The sequence below is a fragment of the Mus caroli genome, unplaced genomic scaffold (assembly GCF_978045245.1).
Source record: "Mus caroli unplaced genomic scaffold, Mus_caroli_1 scaffold_17, whole genome shotgun sequence".
Taxonomy (NCBI): domain Eukaryota; kingdom Metazoa; phylum Chordata; class Mammalia; order Rodentia; family Muridae; genus Mus; species Mus caroli.
The window spans coordinates 17,557,124-17,571,600 of NW_028227272.1; the positions used below are offsets into that span (position 1 = coordinate 17,557,124).

Genomic DNA, 14,477 nt, shown 5'->3' on the forward strand with positions numbered 1-14,477 from the left:
GTGGTCGCAAGGAGCGTGTGTGGGGGTGTCGAGGCCCGCCTCTCCTCTCCCTCTTTGCGCCCCCTAGTTCCTCCCTTCCCCCTACCCACTCCGCTCCCCCCTCCTCCAGTTCCTCCCTCCTCCCCTGCCGGGTCCCAGCCTGTCCCCCTCCCCCACTCGCGATCCGGCCGCTGCTGCTGGGCCGGACCCCCCGGGCTCAGCCGGGCTCCTTGTGGAGCCGCCGCCGCGCCCCGTTTGCTGAAGAGGAGGCCCCGGGCCGGGACGCCTGGCGCGGGCATAAAACGGGCCAGAGCCGGCGCCTAGGGCACTAGAGTGGAGTACGGCCCGGGTCAGCGCCCCTCCGCCCGCTCTCTCCCGCCCCGCCCGGCCGGGAGCCGACTAGGCGACTGTGAGACGAGCCCCTCGCCACTGCCCCCCTCCTGGCCCCGGCCCCCTCCTGCCGGCCCGCCTCCGGTCCGGCCCTACTCCCTCTCCTGCTCCCTCCTCCCGCCCGCCTCCCCAGCTGTCTGCTCCGCGTCATGCCGAGCCTCCCGGCACCGCCGGCCCCGCGGCTGCTCCTCGGGCTGCTGCTGCTCGGCTCGCGGCCGGCCAGTGCCACTGGCCCTGAGCCCCCAGCACTGCCCATCCGTTCCGAGAAGGAGCCGCTGCCTGTCCGGGGAGCGGCAGGTAGGTGGGCTCCAGGGGGAGGTGTGGGAGGGGAGTCTGACTCCTGGCAAGTCTACATCCACAGGGAGAGGGCCCCGGGCGCAGGTGGCTTCGCGCAGCGGGAGGGTGGGAGGGGAAAGCAGAGGCGGCGAGGTGCACGGTGCCAAGGGACCATGGGCCTGGCGGGCAGAGCCCGGAGCAGGCATTACGGCACGAGCAACCGGACAGCGGCCGCCAGCCAAGCCCGTCCCCGCAGGCTGCTTCTTCGGCGGGAAGGTCTATGCCTTGGACGAGACGTGGCACCCGGACCTGGGGGAGCCTTTTGGGGTGATGCGCTGCGTGCTGTGCGCCTGTGAAGCGGTGAGTGGATACCGCAGCTGCCCGCCCTACTCTAGAGGGTAGCGGAACGCTGGCGTCCTAAGTAGTAGACTCGGAGATGCTCAGGGGAAGGCTGGTCCGCAAATCGGAGGAAACCGCTTTCAAGTCTGCGGTGTTGACAGTTATTGATCGCCCACAATGTGACTGGCTTTTAGCCAACTTTCCCCCTCCCGTTACAGTATTGCTAGATAAATGACATTATTAGTTCTACTTTGCAGACAGGGACGCCGAGGCTCAGAGAAGTTAAGAAACTTTGGACGGGCCATGTAACTTGTAAATAGCAGAATTGACTGTCTCCAGCCCTGGGGTCTGATGGTTTCATTCCCTTAATTTTCCTATGTTCTCTGCCATCAGCCTCAGTGGGCTCGCCGTGGGAGGGGTCCTGGCAGGGTCAGCTGCAAGAACATCAAACCTCAGTGCCCCACCCTGGCCTGCAGGCAGCCGCGCCAGCTGCCAGGACACTGCTGCCAGACCTGCCCGCAGGGTGAGGCCCGCTGTGCCCCGAGTTAGGAGGGTTTGGAAGGCTCTAACACTAGGTCCTGTGCGACTTGCATCGCGGAGGAGGACTGGTCCTCCTGGTACCTTTCTGAAGCCAGCCGTCTTATTTCTTACCCCGGATGCAGAGCGCAGCAATCTAGATCCACAGCCCGCTGGCCTGGTCTTCGAGTATCCAAGGGACCCAGAGCATCGCAGTTACAGCGATCGAGGGGAGCCCGGCGTTGGGGAGCGGACACGTGCTGATGGCCACACAGGTAGGCTGGGGTGGAGGTGGGCCTGATGAAGTTTGAGTCCCGCGGCAAGGCTTGACAGTGCTCAGGCCATCTTCTCTTCTCGAAGACTTTGTGGCGCTGCTGACAGGACCGAGGTCGCAGGCGGTAGCTCGTGCTCGAGTCTCTTTGCTGCGCTCAAGTTTACGCTTCTCTGTCTCCTACCAGCGGTGAGACCGGGAAAAGGGCAAGGACTAGGAGTAGTAAAGGGGGCAATAAAGAGGAGCCTGTAGGCTATAGATCCAGCCTCACTGGACCTCTCTTCACAGGCTGGACCGTCCCAGCAGGGTTCGGTTCACAGATCCCACAGGCAACATCCTGTTTGAACACCCTGCAACCCCCACCCAGGATGGCCTGGTGAGATGATGCCATTTAAGAGTGCTTATCCAAAATCGGCACTTGTTGAGAGCATGCTTTGCATTGCCTCCTTTGGTTCTCACAACAGCCCAGTGGGAGAAAGGCCCTGACATTATGATGCCCATTTTACAGAGGAGGGAACTGAGGCTCAGAATAGCAGAATGTGATTTGTTCAAGGTCATTTGGCTAGTAAGTGGTAAGCCAGGACTTAAAATCAAGGCTCATGGGTCCTTCTTAAGAGGGTCTGGGGTCTCCCTTCCATTCTCCTTCTTCATTAGACCTGGGTCTTTTAGGTGGCTTGTCCTGCATAATTACGGTAGGCATTCTTCCCTCTTCTCTCTAGGTCTGTGGGGTGTGGCGGGCAGTGCCTCGGCTGTCTGTGAGGCTCCTGAGGGCAGAGCAGCTTCGGGTAGCCCTTGTGACATCCACTCACCCTTCAGGAGAAGTCTGGGGGCCTCTCATTTGGCAGGGTGCTCTCGCTGCAGGTAAGGGGAGTGAGCAGTCCTCAGATGTCAAGAACTGAGCCTTCAATAACCCAAGGGTGGGTGGACTGAAGAGAGGATTTTCTTATGGCTGTCATGGTCTAACACTCCCCAGAGACCTTCAGTGCCATCCTGACCCTGGAAGACCCACTGCAGCGGGGTGTCGGGGGCATAGCCCTGCTCACCCTGAGTGACACAGAAGACTCCTTGCATTTTTTGCTACTCTTCCGGGGTCTGCTGGGAGGTGAGTGATGGGGAAGTTGTATGTGAGGGCGTAGGGTGGGTGCTCGCCTTTCAGAAATGCTCACATGTGCAGAGCTTGCAGGACTAGCTCAGGTTCCCTTGAAGCTTCAGATTCTCCACCAGGGACAGCTACTTCGGGACCTCCAGGCCAACACCTCAGCTCAGGTAAGGGCAAGGAAGGCCTGCATCTTGCCGAGGTTTACTCTGACCTCTTGCTGTTGCCCACCCCACTCTGCTCTGTTCACAGGAGCCAGGTTTTGCTGAGGTGCTGCCTAGCCTTACAGACCAAGAGATGGACTGGTTGGAGCTGGGGGAGCTGCAGATGGTCCTAGAGAAGGCGGGTGGGCCAGAGCTACGCATCAGTGGATACATCACCACCAGGCAGAGCTGTGATGGTGAGGAAGGGTGGGGCTTGGCACTGTGGGTACACATAACTCAGAGGCACAAAGGTGTGCTGAGGAAGAGCCCAAAATAGATATGGGGGTCTTGGGTGTCTGGGTATGGGCAAGCCTGCTGCCACCTGTCTTGTCCCCTGCAGTCCTTCAAAGTGTCCTTTGTGGGGCTGATGCCCTGATCCCAGTCCAGACGGGTGCTGCTGGGTCAGCCAGCTTCATACTGCTAGGAAATGGCTCCCTTATCTATCAGGTAAGAGTCAGCAGCTGTAGGAGGCAGGGAGGCCTGCAGGGCAGGGCCTTGACCTGCAGGGGGAAAGGCCCTAGGTCTTGGCTGGCAATCCAATTGCCTTTCCCCAACCCTGCCCACCAGGTGCAAGTGGTAGGTACAGGTAGCGAGGTGGTGGCCATGACACTGGAGACCAAGCCTCAGCGGAAGAACCAGCGCACTGTCCTGTGCCACATGGCTGGACTCCAGCCGGGAGGACACATGGTGAGGGCTCCAGGCAGAGTTGTGCCAGGGCTGCCAATACATGGGCTGCGGGAAGCCAGGTTGGTTGAGTAGGGGTGTGTAGTACTGTTCACACACTCATGGGTTCTCTCAATGAGTCCTTTATTCATTTGACACGTTTTGGTAAACCTTAGGCTAGAAACCTTGTTCTCAGCAAGCTCATAGTGAAATAGGAAACACCGCTCACGGGAACAGTGCAATAGCCCGTGAGATAGTACTAATTGATACTTTTGGGGTCTGTCAGGCACGAACGTGGTTGCCTTCTTTGTGAACATTTTGCCTTTCCCAGCACCCTTTGATAAATGAGAAGTAAAGACTCACAGATGAGGAACTCTTCAAGGGCTGTGCTATGTCTAGGATGCGGCAGAGGAGGTTCTTGTCACTCGACCTACAAAGTTCTTGTCCAGTGTGATTGGGATGAGGAAGGATATACGTGTGGTGGAGGCATAAAATATGGGAAGCCCTTGGCATCTGAAAGTGAGAGGGCTCATCCTTCTTTGACCCCTAGGCTGTGGGTATCTGCTCTGGGCTGGGTGCCCGAGGGGCTCATATGCTGCTACAGAACGAGCTGTTCCTGAATGTTGGTACCAAGGACTTCCCAGATGGAGAGCTTCGGGGGCATGTGACTGCCCTATGCTACAGTGGGCACAGTGCCCGCTATGACAGTGAGTGCCTCATGGTCTACCTGCCCACCTGTGCCCTCTGACCTGCCATCCGAGTGTCCAAAGAATCAGCCAGAGATTCAGAGCTTGAGCTGTCTGATCTCTGGTTGGCATTTAGAGAGGTGGGGATGTGTAGGGTGAAGCTACTGGCCAACCCTCCCTGTTGCCGTTGTGCAAGGAAGCTAAGACTTGCTATTCCCCAAGCCCTAGGTCTGGGGTGGGGCAGGATGAGATTAAAAGTACAATCTCACGTGTCATATCTCATCTGTTTGGATTTAGGATTGCCTGTGCCTCTGGCAGGGGCACTAGTGTTGCCCCCTGTGCGGAGTCAGGCAGCAGGGCACGCCTGGCTCTCCTTGGATACACATTGCCACTTACACTATGAAGTTCTATTGGCTGGGCTTGGTGGCTCAGAGCAAGGAACTGTCACTGCCCACCTCCTTGGGCCTCCTGGGATGCCAGGGCCCCAGCGGCTGCTGAAGGGATTCTATGGCTCAGAGGTAAAGGCATAGAGATGGGAAGAAGCTTAGAAATTTTCTGCTTTTTTAGCTTGAAGGGCCATGTGGACCTGTGGTTGTGGTAGAGAGAGCAGGTGGCCTGACAGACCTGGGTGTAAGTCTGACTCAGGTTTTACTATGTATTTTCTTTTGTGTCCTCTGTCCTAAATCATTTCCAGAATAGAGGTCCTAAGCCACTAAAGAAGTAGGTGGGATGGGCCACATCCTCTTTTTTTTATTTATTTTTTATGGTTTTTCTAGACAGGGTTTCTCTGTGTAGCTCTGGCTGTCCTGGAACTCACTCTGTAGACCAGGCTGGCCTCGAACTCAGAAATCCACCTGCCTCTGCCTCCCGAGTGCTGGGATTAAAGGTGTGCGCCACCACTGCCCGGTGGGCCACGTCCTCTTAAGTGGTGCGAGCTGCAGTCACAGAGACCTAGCCTCACAGCTCTTCTCCATTGTGAGAGGGCCTTAATCATGGGTCTGTTTCTTTACCTGAAAACTGGAGAGCATGGGCTGTGTCCTAAAGTGTCCTAAAGTGTCCTTGTGGGGCTGGAGGGGTGGCTCAGCAGAGTGGCTGCTCTTCTGGGGGATCCAGTTTCAGTTCCCAGCACCCACTTGGTAGCTCACAACCATCTGTAACTTCAGTTATAGGGAATTCAATGCCCTCTTCTGGCCTCTATGGACACCAGGCAAAATGCTAATACACATAAATAAAATGATATAAAAACCCTGATGTGCCTTGTTTCTACTCCTTACTTGATCTGTCTGCAGGCTCAGGGCGTGGTAAAAGATCTGGAGCCTGTGCTGCTGCGGCACCTGGCACAGGGCACTGCCTCCCTGCTCATCACCACCAAGAGTAGCCCCAGAGGAGAACTACGTGGGCAGGTATGTGAGGACGGTGCAGTTGCTTGTGTGCTCCGGTCCCTGAGGTGGTAGTATTAAGTTCTCGCCAGTGATAAACATGAAGCCACACAGCTACATAGGGAGGTCGGCTACCTAACGCCCTGGCTTTGCAGCTGGGATGAGTCTTGAAGGGCATAGTCTCCTCCTGGGCACTCCTGTCAACAGCCAGCAGTGGTTGATAGAGACATGAAGGAGAACCCAGCCGGCCTGTTTCCCTCTCTTCCCAGGTGCACATTGCCAGTCAGTGTGAGGCAGGAGGCCTGCGTCTGGCCTCAGAAGGAGTGCAGATGCCCTTGGCTCCGAATGGAGAGGCGGCTACGTCACCCATGCTGCCTGCTGGCCCTGGCCCTGAAGCTCCAGTACCAGCCAAACATGGTAGCCCTGGGAGACCCCGAGATCCTAACACATGTTTCTTCGAGGGGCAGCAGCGGCCCCACGGGGCTCGCTGGGCACCCAACTATGACCCACTCTGCTCCCTCTGCACCTGCCAGGTAGGATGTTTGGGTAAGGTACAGTTGGCTACAGGGTCTGGGGCAAGGGGCCCAACACACCTTCAAAGCCTTGGCCCCTCTCTACAGAGACGAACAGTGATCTGTGATCCTGTAGTATGCCCACCATCAAGCTGTCCCCACCCGGTGCAGGCACTGGACCAGTGCTGTCCCGTGTGTCCAGGTGAATGTCCTGCAGGGGAGGAAAGGTAGTGGAGGGGCATTCATGGAAAAGGAATGTTCTAGGGAGGGAAGCAAAGGTGACTCCCTGCCTCACCCTTTTCTTTGTCTCCACAGAGAAACAACGCAGTAGAGACCTTCCCAGCCTACCAAATCTGGAGCCAGGAGAGGGTAAGAGAGGACTATGGGTCCAGGGATGGGAAGATCCAAAGAAGCCATTGGGTTGGAACAAGAGGGCAATAGAATGTGTGTATGGGGGAAGCTGAGGTGCACAGACTCTAAGCACATCTGATAGTCCTCTTTAGTGTCTACTGGCTCTTGGCTTAGGCTAGTATGGGACTGGCCTGAGGCTTGGTTGTATGCCCAACTGGTGAGACTAATCCTAATGGCAGCTGGGAATTCTTTCCTTCTAGGCTGCTATTTTGATGGTGACCGGAGCTGGAGGGCAGCGGGTACCCGATGGCACCCTGTTGTGCCCCCCTTTGGTCTAATTAAGTGTGCTGTCTGCACCTGCAAGGTATGGATGCCTAATCTTCCCTGCTATCATAACCCAGTCAGGTCTACAGATAGAGATGGGGACTTCCTGGAGAGCAAGCCTGTCCTTGATGAGGAGGTCTCAGGATGGTATTGTGAGGGGCAGGCCCTGGGGTTTGGAGAGCAGGTTTCTTGTGGGAGGGGTTAAAAAGCCGACAGGTACAAGCTTTGGCTGTGCCAGCTGACTGAGTTCACGTGACCCTCAGTGATTTCTGAACTTTCCCCAAGCTCTCCATTCCTCCCCTGTGTGCAAATATGCCATCCTATATACAATGAGGACTGGATTCAGTTATACAGGGCAAACTCAGGCCTCTGAGCATTGGGCACACATATATTTGACTTGAGGTGGGAAAGGAGAGAGAAAGCAGTGTGACAGTTGTACGTCCCTCCACCTGACACCCTCTCTCAATGGGTGCCTGCCTACAGGGGGCCACGGGAGAGGTGCACTGTGAGAAGGTGCAGTGTCCTCGCCTGGCCTGTGCTCAGCCTGTCCGTGCCAACCCCACCGACTGCTGCAAACAGTGTCCAGGTGAGAGGCCTGGTCATTGAGGCCTCACTCTAGGGGCTGGGTAGGCCCTGACCTGTGTTTGGGGGTGCATGATGGGGACGGAAGGGAGCTTCTCAGATACTTCTCACTCGCTGGGCACTGCTCATACCCACCCTGGAGCCAGCACTCTAAAAACAGTGGGAAGGTTCTGCATATATGCAGTAAGCTGACTGGGGCTCCAGGCCCATCAACCTAGCTATTCATCTACCTACCCATCCATCCATCTACCCATCCATCCTTCCATCCATCATCATCTATCCACTCCATCTGTAATCCATCTAGCCACCCACCCATCCACTCACTCATCTATCCACCTATCCATCCATCCATTCATCTTCCCACCTATCATTATCATCTATCCATTCCATTTGTAATCTATGTAGCCACCCACCCATCCACCCATCCACCTATCTACCTATGTGTCTATCTGTCTGTCTGTTCATCCATCATCATCATTTATTTACTCCATCTGTAATCCATCCATCTATCCACCTGCCCATCCATCCATCCACCCACCCATCCATCCTTCATCATCTCGCCACTCCACCGGTACTACATCCATCTATCTACCTACCCATCCATCCACCTATCCATCCATCCATCCATCTATCCATCCATCCATCTATCCATCCATCCATCTATCCATCCATCCATCCATCCATCCATCCATCCATCCATCCATCTACCCATTCATCATCATCATCTATTTACTTTATCTGTGATCCATCTATCATCTATCTATCTATCTATCTATCTATCTATCTATCTATCTATCTATCTATCTATCTATCTATTTATCTATCTATCTATCCATCCATCCATTTACCCACCCACCCATCATTATCATCTATCCACTCCATCTGTACCACATCCATCTATCCACCTACCCATCCATCCATCCATAATCATTTATCTACTCCATCTGTAATTAATCCATTTATTCACTCATCCATCTCCCACCTATCCATCCAAATTTATCACTTATCAAGAACCAGAAACTACTAGGCTAGAGGAATTCAAAGAAAAGTTAAAGTTGGTTGACCCTTATTGTCTGACTTTGTCTTCTTTCCCCAGTAGGGTCAGGGACTAATGCCAAGCTGGGAGACCCCATGCAGGCTGATGGGCCTCGGGGGTGTCGCTTTGCTGGGCAGTGGTTCCCAGAGAATCAGAGCTGGCACCCATCAGTGCCCCCCTTTGGGGAGATGAGCTGTATTACCTGCAGATGTGGGGTAAGTGAAGGACTTGTGTGATGTGGGTAGTACTGCCTGGCCTAGAGTAGGAAAACCTTCTCAGGGAGAGTCCTGGAGAGGCTAAAGCCTAGACTGTCCTGTAAAGAACCTCTCAGTATCTCTCCATTCTGCACCAGGCAGGGGTACCCCACTGTGAGCGGGACGATTGTTCACCGCCGCTATCCTGTGGCTCAGGGAAGGAGAGTCGGTGCTGTTCCCACTGCACAGCCCAAAGGTGTAAGTGAAGGAAGCCACAGATGGTGTGGGCTGGCTGTGTGACTCTGGGAGGGAAGGGTGCCCCATGGAGGTAGGAACTATGAGTCTGATTCATAAGTGCAATCCCAGCCTACCTCTCCAGACTTCTCACCTACTGTTGTTTCTTTACAAATGAGACTTCTGAAGCTCAGAGGAATTAAGCAATCACACTGCAGGTGGTGTATGCTGACTTTCTTGGACAACTTGGTCCTTTCTGGGACTGGAGTGGAGATGTGCTGCCTGCCTCCCACCCCCACCTCCCGTGTCTTCTTCCAGACCTCCCTGCTTCCCATCTCCTTCTGTTTTCAGCAGCCTCTGAGACTAGAACCCTTCCAGAGCTGGAGAAAGAAGCTGAGCACTCCTAGGGAGCATCCAGAAGGCCATATGACCAAGAGGATGGGCCTGAGCTGGGAGAAGGAGTGGTGCTGAGGACCCCGACTCTCCTGTGGGAACCCAGTGCCTTTCGTGCCTCTGCTCTGCTTCTTCTCCTCCCCCACTACCTCTGGGAACCACAAGTCTACAAGGGGAAAGACTGCTGGGTCAGACCAAGGCCATATCCACGCAAACTCCTGCCCTGTTTTCTTTTGGCCTCTGTCCCAGAAGCTTAACTCTTTTCTTCTGTACAGAACACCACTGGCTTATTGGGATTCTTTAATTTATCCTCACTCAGCACCAAGGGTTCCCTCACACCATTCCTGCTACCCCTGAGCTGAGCAGAGTCATTATTAGAGATTTTTTTTTGTATTTATTAAAACATCTTTTTTTCAGTCTTTGGGTTTGAGGTAGGCTCTTTGTGGCCAGGGCCCCGAGTGGGCGCCAGTAGAGTAAGATCTGACAGACCAAATAAAAGAGGAGCCTTGGGCCTAGAGTCTCTCTGACCTGGGAGCTAGGAGGGCTTAGGGAATGAGATGTCGACTTGAATGGCATATCTAGGTTCCGTAAAGACAACTGTCCATAGAAGGCAGTGGAGCAGGATGAGCCCTGGTAGCCTCAAGTTGAGTTACCCATAGCTGACATTTTTGCTGATGCCATGTTTCTTCATGCCACTCCAGAATGAAACCAAGGTGCTTTCATCTCTACTTTCTGTCTAAAGCAAGCTAAACATTCTTTCCTGAAAAGTTGTTTGTTGATCAGTTCAGGGGCAATCCTACATCAGATTGAATAGGGATTAGCCCTGATTTACTTAAAACCGAGCTCATCATGAGAAAAAGTGCTATGGCGGGCAGAGTAACAGGAAACCCCCTTCCCTGTCCCTTTCTCATTTCCCCCTCATCCCAGCTGTCAGTCCCATGGTTCTAGAGAAACAAGGGCAGTATCTTAGAAATCATATACATGCATGTATAAATAATTCTGGATAAATCTGGTAGTACGGAGGAGGGAAAAAGTCATAGCTGTTAGCATTAGGCCTGCTGAAAATGTAGCTAACAATCACCATCTTAGCCTTTCAAAGCTCCGAGTCTATGTAGCACTGAGATAATTCACTCCAACGTGTCCTGCTTCCTTTGTAAAACAGGTTGCATCATGGGAAGCGACTGCGGCACATACATTGTGCAGCCCAGTACCTGGCCAGTATTTGGTAGAAAAAGTGCTGTAGTTGCCGTGGAATTTCTGAGGCTTGGCTGGTATGAGGGTGGCAATGGGCTTTTGTTGTATTTGGCAGGATATTTGTGAATGAAGCCATGACAGTGATGGGGATAGCTGGTAGGGCTAGCCTCTGCTGTCGTAGTAGGAGGTTCAGACAGGAATGAACCAGAGATGACGGCCAGTCAGGGATGAGAAGGCAAAAGGACTCAGAATGGGTTGCAACATAGACAAAGCATGAGGTGTGCCATGATGGGAGATAAGGTTTTACCCGCCATACTGTCCTTACCAGGGAAGGAGCTATGAGTTAAGTAAGGATGACCCATAGGCAGCTTGGTGCCTGCAGGAGACAGGGCTCATCCTTAACTTTAGCTTCAGAGCCCCAGAAGGGCTTCAAAGCAGGCCTCAAAGTGTCAGCTGAGCAAATGTGTGAACAGAATGGACACAAGCAGAAGCCCCTGGAATACCTTTCCCATCCTAGACGGCATCCTAGCCAAAGCCAGCAGTCCTAGGTTCTTCCCTCAGTCCCTAGGGAAGTGGGATGATGACTTTAGAAATCCAGTCCTGTGTGTGGTCTCTTCAAATTCCTGGCATACAGAGACCTCAAGAGGGCACCCCATGCATGCCCCTTTAAGCCACTAACAGCATCAGGGAACAAAACAAAAAACAACAACAACAATAGCAAAACAATAACAACAACAACCCAAACCCAAACAAAAGAACAAGAAACCCAAAACAACAAAAACCATGGAAGGTGATTTTCTTGGGCAGTGTCACAATGTCTTTGAACACTCACTAGTACAACAATATATGGCCTCTAAGCTAGGGCCAGGAAGGCCTTCCACACTCTTAAAGGTTTGACTGGACTCCCGAGATTCTCCAGCACAAAGGCAGGGAGCACACAGGCTGTTGGACAGATGAGGTGATTTTGATAACCCCTGCTTTTCAAAGAGAAAATTCACGTATAGTTCCGCTTTGCCATGTTCCATTTGACCTCCTAGTGATATTCTTTACATACTTTTAATATGCAGAATCCAGATTTTGGCATATCAGGCCACAGACAGCCACTGTTCTGGGACTTTGTTAATGGTGGGGCTGTGGCCAAGTTGCCTGTGAATCATTTATGGCAGTAGCTAAGAAGGGCCATTTTCAAACTGTAGCTATGGATGTCTGAAAGTGTCAATCAACATGGGGGTGGGTAGACATGGGAATCCAGGGGCCTCCTGGGAGGGAGGAATCCTGGTCGACCTCTCTACTTTGAAGACAGACACTCAGCCATTAGCAAAATCTGCACTCCAAAGATGGGTTGGTATGCTGTAAAAATGTTTTGAGCTGGGCAATGGTGGCACATGCCTTTAATCCCAGCACTTGAGAGGCAGAGGCAGGCAGATTTCTGTGTTCGAGGCCAGCCTGGTCTACAGAGTGAGTTCCAGGACAACCAGGGCTATACAGAGAAACCCTGTCTTGAAAAACCAAAAGAAAAAAATGTTTTGAAATAACTGATGGCATCTTGCTCCTTAGATTTTTATAAAAATAATGGAAAGTAGAAAAACAGAAGCAAACCAGTCCTGGGGGTATGGTACAGTCTGTAATCCCAGGAGGATCAGTCACTTGAGGCTGTCCTTGTGTACAGTGGGTTCAGGACAGTCTGGGCTAATGTGACCCTGTCTGAATAAAGCAGAACAAGAACACAGAAGCAGGTGACACAAGGACAGAGGCAGGAAGGAGAAGAAGTCTCATAATCGCAGAATGGAAGTATGTGTCTGAGGGTTGGAAGACACGTCTCAGCCTGACAGCTGGAGGCCACTAGAGAACAACTTGGAGACCATATATGAAGGAAGATACACGTGGAATACACAGACTGAGTACAGGCTGCTGACAGCAGTGTTACAGGTGACGAAAGGGAGGTCTATTAGGCATATAGCATGATATATATATATATATGTATCAGAGTTCTCTGAGAATGGAGTCCCCACACACGGGTTGGCCTCTGATGTTTTCACATACAAAGCAGGCACCAGGGTTGCTGGTCCTCATCATAAGAGTAGCTCACTATGTATGCATCTGTGTCATCATGGTCATAGAGGTGGTTCTCCCAGGGTGCTAAGCTCATCCCTTGCCCCCTGGATGTGCTAAATACTGGGGCTTCCCCAATGAGAGAAACTTGTGGTAGTGAGGACTGCGTTCATACCCTCTCCTTTATAAATCATTGTGAATAACTATAATTCTATAACAATTATAAAAGCTATAAAATAATTATAAGAAAGAAAAATTCACGTGTTACTCCAAACTACAATACCAGCTGTACAGAAAAAAAAAGAACAAAAAACAACAACAAAACCACTGTGTTTTGGGGCCACCAAGATGTCTCAGTGGGTAAAGACGCTTGCCATGATCCACACGGTGGAAGGAGAGAACTGACTCACAAGATTGCCCTCTGGGTTTTGTGGCTCATCTCCACATGTGCACACACATACACATACACATACACACACAAGTTCACACACACAAGTTCATACACACAAGCACACACAAGCACAAACACACATACACACACACACAAATATACACAGACATACACACATAAGCACTTTCATACACACACACACACAAGCACATACATGTAGTCTACTATTAGTACTAAAGCTTAAACATTATTATTTTTTAAACCAATGCTTATTTAAAGTTTCAGTTAAAACATTTAGTTGTCTGACTCACTCTCTCAGTCCCTGTCCCAACAGCCTCTTGGTCCTCACTTATGAAGTAGCTGTCAAATACCTGGTCAGGCACAAAACATGAATGCTGGGGCTGGAGAGATGGCTCAGAGGTTAAGAGCACTGGCTGCTCTTCCAGAGGTCCTGAGTTCAATTTCCAGCAACGACATGGTGGCTCACAACCATCTGTCATGGGATCCGATGCCTTCTTCTGGTATGTCTGAAGACAGTGACAGTGTACTCACATACATGAGATAAATAAATAAATAAATAAATAAATCTTAAAGTAGTTAAAAAACAAACCACAAATGTTGGAAAAAGTCTTCATGTGACAGTCTCAGAGAGAGCATAGCAAATTTGCTTTCAGTTTTTAATTTTTAGCAAATTGACTAGAGGCCACAAGTGGAGTTGCACCTCCTCTGCTGACAAGTACTGACAGTTGTTTGTCTTTCTGAGGACAGCAGAGGTGGCCCAAGTCACTGTGAGCCTCTGCCGTTCTTTGAGGGAAAGGGCTGGAATGAGCTGCTGTGGGGCATCCAGTTTCTTCTGGTCTACTCACCTTGGCCAGTCAGGCTTACTGGCTGAGCCGCAGCCTTGCTGTGAGACTCTGGGGTTTCTCTTCCTCTTTTGAAGTCCTGTGCTGTTGTTGAGGTCCTTGGTCTGTTTGGTGACAGAGACCCCCACGCTCACATGTTCAGAGGAATGAGCAGAACACACATGAAGACAGCAGGTGCCAAGGCAAGAGAAACTGTCTGGCGGTCCTGGCATGGAGCCCTCAAAGGAGGGGGAAGAAGGGGAAGGACTGGGAAGAAATCCTGCCAAGTACTTGTTCTTCCAGCCCAGCAGCTGGCAGGCCTCATGCGTCTAGCAAGGCTGGGGAAAAGTGCGTGAGTCAGGAGCAGGTGGCCATGGCTGAGACTCTCCAAACACAAAGCAAGAACACTCTGGAAATGGCATCTGCAGTTGGCTGTTGCTAGTGGCCCTACCTTCGAACATGGTGGCCTGACTCCCCAAGAAGTTCCAACTCTGAAGGAAGTTGAGGGAAGCCACTTTCTCCAACATGAATATAAGAGGGAAGTCACGAAATTATTCTTTACAATTCAAACCTT

At 52.0% G+C, this 14,477-nt stretch overlaps 1 protein-coding gene across 4 annotated transcripts; it reads left to right on the forward strand.

Annotated features, from left to right (window-relative positions):
- Positions 1 to 224: 224 nt before the first annotated feature.
- On the forward strand, positions 225 to 9,843 carry Chrd (chordin). 4 transcript variants are annotated; one of them, XM_029470730.1, is made up of 23 exons: positions 225 to 666; positions 836 to 1,005; positions 1,378 to 1,507; positions 1,647 to 1,775; positions 1,861 to 1,960; positions 2,060 to 2,147; positions 2,491 to 2,632; positions 2,745 to 2,873; positions 2,955 to 3,037; positions 3,120 to 3,267; positions 3,411 to 3,517; positions 3,638 to 3,757; positions 4,284 to 4,440; positions 4,717 to 4,937; positions 5,709 to 5,822; positions 6,068 to 6,331; positions 6,419 to 6,512; positions 6,626 to 6,679; positions 6,922 to 7,025; positions 7,469 to 7,571; positions 8,664 to 8,818; positions 8,956 to 9,055; positions 9,383 to 9,843. In XM_029470730.1, the coding sequence occupies exons 1-23, from the start codon at positions 519 to 521 to the stop codon at positions 9,436 to 9,438; spliced, it is 2,916 nt and encodes a 971-aa protein (XP_029326590.1). In that variant the 5' UTR covers positions 225 to 518; the 3' UTR covers positions 9,439 to 9,843. The 4 variants fall into 4 exon arrangements, with proteins under 4 accessions (XP_029326590.1, XP_021040724.1, XP_021040726.1 ...); XM_021185065.3 differs by having other exon boundaries at positions 9,386 to 9,843; XM_021185067.2 differs by having other exon boundaries at positions 902 to 1,005.
- The last annotated feature ends 4,634 nt before the right edge of the window (positions 9,844 to 14,477 follow it).

What these genes read in the sequence shown, in the direction of transcription:
- Chrd (XM_029470730.1), top strand. Translation starts at nt 519, where the DNA reads ATGCCGAGCCTCCCGGCACCGCCGGCCCCGCGGCTGCTCCTCGGGCTG. An exon ending in CTTCCGGGGTCTGCTGGGAG is followed by an intron (nt 2,874 to 2,954) that starts GTGAGTGATGGG and finishes CAGAGCTTGCAG; the next exon opens with GACTAGCTCAGGTTCCCTTG. An exon ending in CCACTGCACAGCCCAAAGGT is followed by an intron (nt 9,056 to 9,382) that starts GTAAGTGAAGGA and finishes TTCTGTTTTCAG; the next exon opens with CAGCCTCTGAGACTAGAACC.